Source organism: Glycine soja, chromosome 1 (assembly GCF_004193775.1).
Source record: "Glycine soja cultivar W05 chromosome 1, ASM419377v2, whole genome shotgun sequence".
NCBI classification, from domain to species: domain Eukaryota; kingdom Viridiplantae; phylum Streptophyta; class Magnoliopsida; order Fabales; family Fabaceae; genus Glycine; species Glycine soja.
This window is the reverse complement of record NC_041002.1, coordinates 2,120,309-2,134,122: the sequence shown is the minus strand read 5'-3', so window position 1 is coordinate 2,134,122 and position 13,814 is coordinate 2,120,309. Positions and strand designations below refer to the sequence as shown.

Here is a 13,814-nt window from a genome sequence, read left to right as displayed (position 1 = left end):
AAAATTACTTCTGTCCACACTCGGAGCCTCCTTGTGTTGGTTAACCTTTCTCTTTCACAAGTATTTGATTTTTTTTGTAAAAGAAACAAACAAGAATGTCTTTTCCATTTCTATTCACTCTTCAAGAAGTTCACATTACCAACTAATCAGAGCCACACACGTTATAGCCATGTCCCACTGATCATGTTCTTGAGTGTACGCATGATTCCATTGATGGGGACAACCCATCAAAATGTACCTGTTTTGTGTCACCGGCTAATTGGATACCGACCAGTAAATTCAATGTACTTAATAAACCCATGGCCGCTGTCTATGTTCGCAGGACTATTCAATTCCATTACAACAATATTCATGGCGAAGACCAAAATTTCCACGGCTAAAACTATATCACCTTTTTCACATTTTAATGTTTGACAGTAATCTATAATTTGGTATAAAATTTATCATCATTGAAACTTATTTAGGGTGTACGGATATATATTATTAAATTTAGGTCAAATTTATTTATAATTATACATTTATAAATATATTTTTATTCTCTGAAAATAAACAATATTTATTTTTAGTCTCTCTCAAACAATTTATCAAAGATAAAAATAGGGTTAAACAATCCCATCTTGAATGACCAATAGAATTCTAGACAATTTTTTAGTTTTAAATTTCATGATTCTCTAACTCTAAAGTTAACTCGTAAGTTCTTATGAGTTTTAAAAATTTATTTGGTTCACATGGGTTAAATCACATCCAAATTTGTTTTTAGCAGATTTGGACTAACTCGTGCTAATTCGCAAGTCTAGACCGAGTAAACGAGTTTGTTGACAAAAAAAAATCTAAAATGACATTAGTTGGTGCAATCTTTTTAGGTCAATTTGAGCATTTAAGATTGTCATTTTGTCTTCAATTGTGCGACCTTGAAACAAAATCATAGAGTCCTCCCAGATCACTTTTGCTTCATTTGTTCCCTCTTTATCTCCAATTCTTCAATTCGTTCCTCGATTGCATGATTTGGTTCTTTAATTTTTCAAGAAGTCGCAAATTCTTTCAGACCCAAAACATCACATGCAAGTTTGAGTTCACACATAGCGAAGCTACTTCCAAGTTAAGGCTCGAGCCCACTATGTTGTAACCATGTAAGCTTCTTTATTATCTAACTCATTGTTGTCGGTTGGTTATGTTGTTGACTTATTGGTTGATTCGCCCCAAATCCTAAATTCTCAATCCTATTAACCTTATCAAATGATATATTTAGTTGTTGGTTGGTTGTATTTTGGTTAGTGGCTTGGTTCTGTTTTCTTTGGCATATTAAAACTCACATCATAGATAGGATTCTACACTTATAGGTTCCAAGTATATTGTTCAATATACTATAACAAATAGAAAGGCGGCTCCATGCCTTACCAACTAAGGCTATTTCTAACTGAATGACCTTATTACTTATGTAGTTATGTTTGCAACTTGGTGTAGTTTATTTTATTATGCATTTATGTGCTTTAAAATATTGTTAAAATGTTGAATTAGTATGATATTATAAGTAATTTATTATTATTTTTGTTTGAAGTAGACTCTTACTAGTCGAGCCTACGGAGTTCCCATGAATTTACGTAGACTCTTGGTTTTGACAACCATGTTAAATTCTACCATGAACGTAATTATTACCTTATTTAATGATTTTACATGTGTAATTCAGATTAATAAAATAAATTTAATTTTTCTAATTTTAAAATAAATGAAAATTATTTATCTAAAGTGAATAAAGTGTATATCTTTTTATAATCAATCAAGTAAATAAATATTAAGATTTAGCATTTTATATTTATTACATATATTGACTTCTAATTAACAGTTATAGTTTAATTCTTTATCTATTAAATTTATAAATAATATGACATGTAAGTGATATTCAAAATGTTATAATTTCAATTTTCATAATCTTATCTATAATTTCACTAGTGTAGCATTTTTTATTTTTTAATTAAAAATTATGATCAAAATGTCATAAATTTAAAAAATATTATACTTGTAGGTTGCAAATTGAATAAAATAAAAATAACAAAAGAGTGTATGAAAAGAAAAATGTATGACATATGTTATGTGTATTATATATGAAATTTAAGTTTCATGAGAGAAAAACAATGAAAGCATTAAATATTGTTCATGGATCATTAAAGATGGGTTGTTTAACCTCAATTTTACCTAGGTCAATTAAATCTTTTATTTCATTCTGATGCCTCATTTATAGAGATGTGTTAAGTGTGATTTTTGTCTTTCACAAAAATTTGTCTCACTCTGGTCTTTTATTGATGAAAATAGGGATCACACATGACAAATTTTCATACATAAGGGACCAAAAGAAAATGGTTATTTTTTGGGATAAAAAATGAACATCTTATTTGTAGGAAATAAAAATATATCTAACCTAACATATAATTATCATTAAGTAATGATAAAATCATGTGTCTCAACTTTTGAAAAGAATAAATTATAATGAAAAATATATTTATTGAAATAAAAAATAGTTATTTCAATAATTATAACATATATATATATATATATATATATATATATATATATATATATATATATATATATATATATTAAAAGATAAGAATTTTAGCGAGTTAAAATTTCAAATTTATGAAGTTTAAATTTAAATATACAAAAAAAAGTTTATACCAACAAGACAATTTGATATTAACTAAATTTAAACAGTAATAATTGAAAAAAAAAATCAAATACAGAAAATTTTATTAAAACCATTAGAGCTTATTTGAACTGGACATGTAGGTTGTATAAAGGAGATCAACTATATGAACTTAACTGTGATCAAACAACATCTAGCGTAGATCAATGAAAGATTCCAAAAGAAAAGACTAACAAAATCTCATCAATTAGAAAAATATATTTTTATATATTTCCATATTTAAATTTTTTACATCAATTCAAATTTTGTATTTTATGATTTCTGTTAATTATCTTACTTTCTTAATTATCAATTAGTTTCTTCACATAAGAAAAATATATCAATTATTAGTAGTTACATATTTACAATTTTGCAAGCAAAGAGTCAAATAAAATGAGCCCACATCACATGTGTAACCAACAACATAACATGGCCCAAGCCCAACCAAGTGATGGCAGAAAAAGAAAGTAGTAGAAAACATCGGATCAAGCCCAAAACATCCCATACCAAGGGAAAGGCTGTTGCTTCCTACACCAAAAATTATTTCCTACACCTTTTTCGGCTTCGAGATTGATGAGTCCAAAATGTAATTCTAGATTGGTCACATTCTGGAAAGGTACAGGAAGCAATTTTTTGCAACAACTTACAACCCAAGGGAAATACAATTTACACTTTTTTTTAGCTTCGCACTGCCTATCTTTTTCTTTTTTTTTGTAATTTTCTTATAAAAATTACCATAACAGAAACTAGTCTATTTTTTAAGAAAAAAAGAAAAAAAAACTAGTTTCTAGATATATGATGAAAACTATTTTTATCGATCAAATGGCGACATGGGAAAGAAAATATAATAAGCAACACACACAAATGTTAAAGAAAAAAAACTCAAAAGAAAGAGACATGGAAGAATAATAAACATTGTATATTCTTTTAGTAGTAGCAATCTCTACTACCAAATCCACGTGTAGTTCTAATGGCTAATACTAAATGTGCATTTAATATTAACAATTAAATCTTCACCTTCTATTTTGATTTAAGAACTTGCTATTTAATCCTCTCGTGATAAAACACTCATCTCACCTAGTATGTCTCATATGTATATATACTAATAGGTGGTATGTTGGTGGATGATCTTTTTGGATTAAACATTCAAGAACATTAACATAGCATGGAATAGAAAATTCAAAATTAAAATAAATACATATTCTAAATTTACGTGATAGTGTAACGTGAATAATATCATTTCCGGTCTTCATCATTAAATTGCAACAAACTTTAAAGCAATGAATAAATAATATGAAGAGTTACAATGAAAACAAGACAAAGATGTGTTCAAAAGAATGATATTTAAATTATTAGTGTTTCAAAAGGAAAAAAAAAGTTTATAATTTAGGTGGTGACATCAATAGATTGTATTTACACAACAACATCCTTTTTATTACCTAGTTAATAACATTTTATATAGCTAATATTTTATACAATTAAAGATATATTATATAATTGACATTCATATAATTATTTTATTTTTTGTTTAATATGTATTATATATATATATATTATATTTTTTATTGTGTTCTTTTTATCCAAATATAAAATAACGCCATTTTTTTAGTCAAATACAAAAATTATTACATCAATAATAATACATAATTTTAGTAACGCAAAGTATCGAAAGAAAAAATAAAAAATTAAACAACGTAGTTTTATAAAAGAAAAAGTTATTTGATATGGAATGATTACACTATAATTAAGAAATATACAATTAAAAAGTATCATTTGTTGTTTATTTGATTTTATAATATTATATTAGTGTGTGTTTTATTTTTCATATATATATATATATATATATATATATTACTATAATAATACTATTTTAAGTGAGAACATCATAATAATTACAAACTAATAACTATCATTGAATCAAGATTAAAGTATTTAAAATTTTAAATTAAAATTTAATATATCATTAAATTTTTAAAAAATTAATCAAATAATAAATAAATTTATAAAGATATCCCTTAATAAAATATTTTAATTAATTCATCACTACCACTACCATTATAATCACCATAATGATTATCGTCATCATCACCGTCATCAACTATCATGACTGTCATCGTCATGTCATGCCCCCATCGATGGTGGTGGTGACAAATAACAGTGGAGGTGGTGACAATCATGATGATGATAACGAGTTAACGATAATTTAAATATTTTAAGATGTGATTTGTTCGGTGAATCTTTTAGTTATTTAGTGATTATATTAAATTTTAATTTAAAATTTTAAATATTTTAATCTCAAGTGACTATTATTTTTAATCTTGACGATTGTTATTAATTATTTTTAAATAAAAAAATATTCTCACAAAAGCCATATATACATATATATATATATATATATTATTCCTTTTGCTGTCAAAAAAATTAGAACATCAATAGGTTTACTATGTTTATATGTATTAATGATTTGGAAATTCATTTGTATTCCAATTTTATGTGGGTGTTTGGAGCAAATTAAAAAAATATGGATCCAACATTCTTTCTTCATGTCTGATATTCAAAATACGCAGATGCTATGAGTATCAACTTTTGATGATCATGAATTGATTTTGTACAAACAAGAAAGAATCACATGATATAGTAAGTTGTAATGATAAAAAAAAACTCTTAATCGTAAACTAACCTAGCTTACCATTTGTTCAAACTGGGTGAGTTGGGAGCTAAGTGAAATGAGTCAAATTTGACCCAGAATTAAAGCTAGCCCATCTGTACCTACTTAACTCACCTTGAACTGTAATGGGACAAGTTGACTCACAAGTTACGATTCATATTCATATTGACAACTCTAACATATACTTAAGTGACATAGTGATTCTCACCCTTAGTTTTAATTAAAGCGTAGGATAATAGGTTCAAATGTGTCATTTAATACAATTAAGCCTATATTTTATTATAATTTTTAATATAACTTTGTATTTATTAACTCTTTGAAGAGTTTAACTCTCTTTACCCTTAGTATTGGTGTTTGTGTTTTCTTTTTTTAAAAATGGTGTTTGTGTTAGAGAGAGTAGAGTTATAATAACTTATATTTTTTTACACCAATCCTGTCAAAGTCTCTCTACATGATCAGTATTTGTTTAGTAATATTACCTCAATTGAATCACATACACCAAATAAAAAAGATACCTCTCTCTCACACACAGCCGATTAAGATTTTCCATATAAAATTGTGTCACAATTTTGTAACTATGTACCAGATGAAGATAGAATTCTCTCATTTGGGCATGAGGTGAGAGCTTAATCCGGTTGGGAAAAAAACAGACCATCTTTATTACATAAAAAATCACACAACTAAAGAGAACGTAACATCATACAAAAATAAAAAAACCACGTAAATTTATTTAACATAGTTTGAGTTCTTATTTTTATAAATTATTTTGTTAATGTGGTTCTATCTAAATTTGTTTAATGTGTGTGGTTCCTCCCTTCTCACTTAAAGTGCTGACCTCCTATTTTAGTTATGGAATTCTTCTCATCTTAAAAGTCTCTATTTATATATTTAACATCATAAATTCTTAATTTACAGGTAATATATCTTTAAATCTAAATAAATCCTAAAAGAAAGATAATATCCTTTACAAATGAATTTGAACTTATGGACATTAACCTTAAAATACCATATTCAGCAAAAAAGGTCTGGAGGGTGTTGCTAATCATATTGAATTGATCCTCCCTAGCTTTGTAAAAGAGGATAATGTCATATGCAAAAAGCAGGTGAGAGACCCCATTCCACCTACCTCTAGTGATAGATATAGGCTCTCATACGCATCATCAAACTCACTTTTACATTTTATTTTAATTCATTATCTTAAATATATTTTTTCTCATATAATTTAGTCTTTTTTTCTTATAATTTTCATCTTAATTCAAAATGTATTAAGCGCTTTAAATAATACTTTAAATAGTAAAAAAAATTGAACAGCAAAAAAATATTATCTAAAACATTTTATATATAAAAAATAAAATAAATACATTTTATAAGAATTAAAATATTTAAAAAAAAATAAAAAAACACTAAATTATCAGAAAAATATATATTTAAATCTAATTTGTTCTTATTTGAGTCTGTCCAACATACCATAAATGAAAAAAAAACTAGTGCATTGGGTTGTCCTTTCCTTTCCATTATTTGCCTCACTGTTAGCTACGCAACAAACACCTCAGCCTCAACAAATTACTTATTGACACATGTTGGCACTTTGCACCACTCGTTAAGAACATGGTTTGACCCTTGTCACTTTTCTCGTGCAAGCACTTGCACTGTTGGAAGCATTAAGTGCAATGTTCACACTCTCACTCTCTCATACTCATGCATACTTTAATCAATCATCATATTTATCTTTGCAACTAAAATGGCGTCGTCACAACCAGAGATGGAGCATCCAAAGAAGGTTTTTGGTTGGGCTGCTCGGGACTCATCTGGGCTTCTCTCCCCATTCAACTTCTCCAGAAGGTGCACTCTCCACTCATCTCTTCCTTTTCGGTAACTGTAAATGCCCTTTTCCTTCGTGAAATGGGGTGGCGATGCATGATCCAACGATTCCTTGTATTCTCATATTTTAAAACTCTTTTCATTGATTTATTTTTCTTTTGTTTTCCAGGGAGAATTTATCTCTTTATTTAGGTTCAATTATTTTGCTGGTTACTAAATTATTTAGAAAATTTCAACTAGGTCCATGAACTGATTTTTTAATTGGATCTCTAAACTTAAAAAATAAAATAAAAATTCTCCTGTTTCATAAGTGCCAATTGATCTCCTCTAAAAAAAAGTGTCAGTTTATTTAAGTTTTTTAATACATAAAATAAGAAAAATTAATAAATAAATAAAAGAGTATATTAATTTTATAAAATTAATCTTCTTGGCCTTCTTTGTTAAAAATGATGCAACAAAAAAACCTTCTAAAAAATATTATTAGAGGTGTAATTAAAAAATAATAAATATCATATTTTTTACTGCAAAAAAAATGAATATTAAATTGAAAACTTATAATGATACTTATTTTAGGATTTATTTTTCTTCTAATAGTACACTAATATAGTAATGTCACTTATTAATTCTTATAGGACGAAGATAGTAAGACCAGTAATGTTAGACTATATATGACAGTTTGAAACAATTATTTTTTACATAATAATAATAATTTATAACAGTTTTAAATTTGTAAAGAGTAAAGACTCAATTAAAATTACATAATAAATAACCTAATTTTAAAAAAATAGTCTGGAGACCTACTTAAAAAATTCTATATAATTAAAGGACCAACTAAATAGTTTATAGAAACATTATGTTCAAATCTTATATTTATCTCGATCCTAAATATATATAGAATTTGAATATAATAAGTTAAATTTGACAAAAGAAAAATCCATTGATATTTGATTTCTTAGGTGTCAAAATCATTAAATAAGCATCTTGTTAATGATATATTTAACTGAGTTTTGATGGGAATTTTTACAGAGAAACGGGGGAGAAAGATTTGGTATTCAAAGTGCAATACTGTGGAATATGCCACTCAGATCTACATATGTTAAAGAACGAGTGGGGCAACACAACCTATCCTCTGGTTCCTGGGTATGTCAATAATAAACATGAGTTTTTCTTTTTCTACGTTTCTGACATTATTGTGTTGCGATCGTACTTATACTAATCACATGCTTTGCACGTTGATTTTTTTTTAAAGAATAAAGTATTACCTTCTCACAAAAAGAGAAGGGAAAAAACGTGAAATAAGATAACAATAACAATACAATGGGAAGAGGTAAATATAAGTTACAAAATTTTTGAGAAAAAATATCACTCCTTTAAATTATACAAGATTGTTTGATTTTGTTCCGGTTTTCAGTTTTGAATTTTTTTAAAGCTGTTTTCAAAATTGGTTTAAGATCAGTTTTTGAAAATCGAATGAAGGAAATAAATTATATAAAGTGACGAGTTTTTGTCCACTTATTTTAGTGGTTTCTGTGTGAGAGATTGACATTCAAATGATGGTATTGTTACAAAGTAACGGGCAATAAATATAGTTATTTACTTCTGAGCCACTGTGTTTTTTTTTGTCTGAAAAGATGTTTTCCTTTTATAGTTTTCAAAATCAATATTTTGGAAATAGTTTTTAAAATAGCAACGAGAAAACAATAATGAAATATGTTTTTTTTTTGTTTTTAAATTCTATTTTTTTTTAAATAAAAATCAAACAGTCCCTAATTGATCCTCCCTTCTTTCTTGATTGTGTCAAATTTTCCCTATGACTTTGCTTTATGTAAATAAGAATTAGAATGAGCAAATTTTTTAATTAGTTCTCAAATTTATATGGGTTAAATATTTTAGTTTCCGAAGTTTTAAAAATCTTTCCTTGGTTATTGATTTTACTTTCCACCATTATTTTTGCATAAAAATGAAATATTTTGTTTTTGGAAATAGTTTTGCACAAAACCCATATTTTGGAAATACTTTTTAAAAATAGCTACGTGAAAACAAGAATCAAATACGTTTTTTAGTTTTTTTTTAAAAAAAAACTAAAAACTCTTTTTTAAAATAAAATAAAAAATATTTTATAAAAAATTAAATATGTTAATTATTGATTCTATATATAAAAAAAGCATTCATTACTTTCCACCATTAATTTGTACAAAAAAGAAATAAACGCAAGCGACAATGATAACAATGATATTTGAATATAAAACCTCATGTAAATTAACTAGCTAAATTTCATGTCATTAAGCCGAGCCTAGTGGGTTTTAACTTTTAAGATTTTTTAAAATATGATATTAAAATGCTTGATCTGTGTTGTGTGAAGGACTAATTTAAAAGTTTACTTAAATTGGAAAAAAATCAGTTTAATTTCCAGCATTTGCAACCTTGCAGATTTTTTTCTCCACCTGTAATCGATTTTAATAAAACTGTAATTTTTTTATTATTAAAAACACTCTAATAAGCTATTCTAAATTGAGGTTTAAATTAATAATAATACCCAATTCAACTACGCATTATGCTTCAAAGTTTGTAAATCATTTACAATGGCAATTCATTATGTAACAAGTTAAATTCGATTTGAACATGCGTATAGGCACGAGATTGCTGGTGTGGTAACAGAAGTTGGAAGCAAGGTGCAAAAGTTCAAAGTTGGAGACCGGGTAGGTGTGGGGTGCATGATTGGATCCTGTCGTTCATGTGAAAGCTGTGATGAAAATCTTGAGAATTACTGCCCCAAAATGATTCTCACATACGGTGTCAAGTATTTTGATGGCACCATAACACATGGAGGCTACTCTGACTTGATGGTTGCGGATGAACACTTTGTGGTTAGAATTCCGGATAACCTACCACTTGATGCTGCTGCTCCTCTCCTCTGTGCTGGGATCACTGTGTATAGCCCTTTGAGATACTATGGACTTGACAAGCCTGGTCTGAATCTTGGTGTGGTTGGTCTTGGTGGACTTGGTCACATGGCTGTCAAGTTTGCCAAAGCTCTTGGAGCTAATGTCACAGTGATTAGCACATCTCCTAACAAAAAGAAGGAAGCCATTGAGAACATAGGAGCTGACTCATTTGTGGTTAGCCGTGAACAAGATCAGATGCAGGTACGCCAATACAAGAAATTAAGAGGAAAATATTTTTTCAATATCTGTATTTTTAGTGAAACTTGTTTTTAGTCCTCAAAGCTTCAATTTTAAACAATTTCATCTTTGAACTTTTAAAATAAGGATGGTTTTCGTCTCTTCTCACAGTGAAAACTGTCAATGTTGTTGGGAGATGAAAACACCATATTTCTAAAATTCAAAAATCAAATTAATTAAAGTTAAAATATGAGGATTAATATTAACTTTTACCGAGAACACAAAAACTAAAAATATACTTTGTCTAAAAAGTAATATATTAGTGACTAAATTTAGTCATAAAAAATTGCTTTTTTTATATTAATACATAGTAGCATCACAAAAATTATAGTGACAACATTTTTTTAGAAATTATATATAAATTGTTTTGTGACTAGTTTTAATTTTTATTGTACTGCGAGTTATAAATTTGCTTCTTGTTGAAAATTAAAACTTTCCTTACAAGAAACAATCAATCATCAACTTATTCTAATGTTCTTCACCAAATGTCTATGTAGGCTGTAATGGGAACCATGGATGGTATCATTGACACAGTTTCTGCTGTCCATCCTCTTGTGCCTTTGATTGGCCTGTTGAAGCCTCATGGTAAACTAGTCATGGTTGGTGCACCAGAGAAGCCTTTGGAGTTGCCAGTATTTTCTTTACTTATGGGTAAGCACATATAAAAAACAATGCCATAAACTATGCACTTTTTAGTATAGCAGTTGCTGTTTATGATTTTGTTGTGTTCCTTGATGTCATTGCAAGAAATTGTGATCAATGTGGCCGATGCAACTGGTTTCGATGACTATAAAAATCTTGATGTTGCGGTCAAACTTAAGGTCGTGGACTGTTTTTTAAAACTTGATAATAGAACTGCATGCATGTGTGTCTTAGAACAAAAGTGTACTCAATGACTTTAAGGTTGAAATTGAATTTTGAAACTTACTCCACATAATTGATTGGCAGGGAGGAAAATGGTTGGTGGCAGTAGCATCGGAGGGATGAAGGAGACGCAAGAAATGATTGATTTTGCTGCTAAGCATGGAGTGAAGCCTGATATTGAGGTTATTCCCATAGATTATGTGAACACTGCAATAGAGCGCCTCGCCAAAGCAGATGTGAAATATCGATTTGTAATTGACATTGGAAACACGTTGAAGCCAAGCTCTTGAGTATATAAAGAAATATGCATGCGTGATTCAGACTTCAGATACTGAACGTACATGGGGAAAGAGATAAAGATTGAGAATTGATAATAATTTCTTTAAGCATTATATGTGTTTTCCGTAATGAGTTTTTGTTTCAAGGATTTAGCTACGCTATTCCTTGATAAATAAGCAATTAAGTGTGGGGTGTGCAATTGCTTAAGCTTGGTTATAATCCCTTTGGGACGAAAATTGTTTTGTACTATATATACATTTTAAAGAGTGAAATTGTGTGAGATTATGAACATGTTAAATGTTTTTAATTATTTTGATTGTTGGCAAGAAATAGTTTCTATTAAACATTTTTGGTTTAAATATGTTTGAAATATGAGATCAAATTCTTTTAGTCTCCCAAATTCAGAACTGTAATTTTTTAGTTCTTCAAAGTGAAAAAAAATACTTTTTTTTAATTCTTTCCTCAATATGGCATTAATGAGATGTGTAACTAAAGCATGTTTTGCAATTTGTGGTAGTTTTAGGCACGAGGAATTGATTTTAGAAATTTTAAACATCAAACACAATTTATAGAATCTAATAAAGACAAAAAAAAAACTAATAATGTGTTTGGATGAAACAATTTAACAGGAGAATTAATTTTTTCAAAGAATTTAAAATGATTCATAATAAAATAATTTGTTTGGATAAAATATTTGAAATGAGATTAAATTTTTGGTATTTTTATGAATCATTTTGATTGAATAAAACAGTGAGATTTCAAATTTTCTAAAAAAGTATAGAATTTGAAATTCTTTTTTTGAAGATGTTCACTCTAACTCACGTTCTTGCTTGCGACTTTTTCTTGCTCAACACTCACAATTACGGGTGACCAAAGATTTTACGGTCGATATCGACGTAAGTTATTTTTCACTGACGTTGGTCGAGGTTTTTTCGGTCAGAATTTTTTTGTATGATGTCAACCAAAACTATTTTTTGTCGATATCAGCTAAGATTTTTTTTAGATGATGTTGGTTAGGGTTATTTTCTCACTGACGTCAGTCATGGGAAATTTTTGTTAACGTCGACCAAAGATTTTTTGGTCATTGTCATTCAGGTTTTTTTAGTTGATGTTGACCAATGATTTTTTGGCCGACGTTGGTTAGATTTTTTCTATTGACATCGGTCATGACTAACTTTTGAGTAGACACTTGTTAGGGTTTTTCAGCCGACGTTAGCTAGGTTTTTCTAGCCAACATCAGCCAAAGTTATTTTTTAGCCAATATCGACTAGGGTTATTTTTTAGCCGATGTTAGCTAGGGTTTTTTGGCTTATGTCAACTAGATTTTCTTAGCTGATGTCAGTTAGAATTTTTTTGCTGACATCGACTAGGGTTTTCTGGCTGACATCAGCCAGAGCTATTTCTTAACCACATTAGTTAGGTTTTTTGGTTGATGTTGGCTAGGGTTTTTTCCTACTAACACTAGCTAGGTATTTTTGACCGACATCGGACATGACTATTTTTAGTTGACATTGACTAGGTTCTTACAGTCGACATCCACTAGAGTTTTTTGGTCGACATCGGTCAGAACTATTTTTTTGCCAGCATCAGCCAAGGCTATTTTATAGCCGATGTTGGGTAGGGTTTTTTGTCCGACATTGGTCAGACCTATTTTTTAGCCAACTTCGACTAGAGATTTTTCGGCCAATGTTGACCAATGATGTTTTTCAGCCGACATCAGGTAAGTTCTATTGGTCGACATCGACCAAACTATTTTTTAGCCGATATTAGGTAGATTTTTTTTTGTCAATGCCTGCTGGGATTTTTTAGGCCGACGTTGGCTAAAAATAGCCTTGCTCAATGTTGTTCGAAAAGATCCTAGCCGGTGTCGGCCAAACAAACCCTAGCCGACGTTGGTAAAAAAACCTAGCCAACATCGGCTGAAAAATAGACTCAACTAACGTTAGTCAAAAAATAGCCCAAACTAATGTCAGTTGACAAATATTTCTGGCATACTTTGACAAAAAAAAAATCCTATTTGATGTCGATCGAAAAATAGCCTTGGTTGATGTCGGTTTAAAAACATCACTGGTTGTGGTTAGGCAAAACACTCATAGTTAAAATTATCAATATTTTGTATTTATAAATTATTAAAAATTAAAAATATTTTTTAATTAATATTTCAAAATTAGATTGTGTTTATTTTCTATAAAGTTTAATATTAAAATTTCATCTATTTAAAATATAAAATAAAAATTTTGCATATAGAAGAAATTGAATTGTCATATCCAAATAAAGAATTTAAAATAGAAGAAATTTGAAAAATGAAGGAAATTAAAAT

The 13,814-nt window shown here is 28.4% G+C and overlaps 1 protein-coding gene across 1 annotated transcript; it reads left to right on the top strand.

The window, feature by feature from the left end:
• Nucleotides 1-6,989: 6,989 nt before the first annotated feature.
• LOC114409119 (probable mannitol dehydrogenase) lies at nt 6,990-11,824 on the top strand. The gene is made up of 5 exons (XM_028372441.1): nt 6,990-7,190; nt 8,196-8,309; nt 9,802-10,315; nt 10,849-11,002; nt 11,300-11,824. Exons 1-5 carry the CDS (start codon nt 7,090-7,092, stop codon nt 11,503-11,505), a joined length of 1,089 nt encoding a protein of 362 aa, XP_028228242.1. The 5' UTR covers nt 6,990-7,089; the 3' UTR covers nt 11,506-11,824.
• The last annotated feature ends 1,990 nt before the right edge of the window (nt 11,825-13,814 follow it).

Coding starts and splice junctions, on each gene's coding strand:
- LOC114409119 (XM_028372441.1), top strand. CDS start 7,090: ATGGCGTCGTCACAACCAGAGATGGAGCATCCAAAGAAGGTTTTTGGT. Junction 10,316..10,848: donor GTGAACAAGATCAGATGCAG/GTACGCCAATAC, acceptor ATGTCTATGTAG/GCTGTAATGGGAACCATGGA. Junction 11,003..11,299: donor AGTATTTTCTTTACTTATGG/GTAAGCACATAT, acceptor ATTGATTGGCAG/GGAGGAAAATGGTTGGTGGC.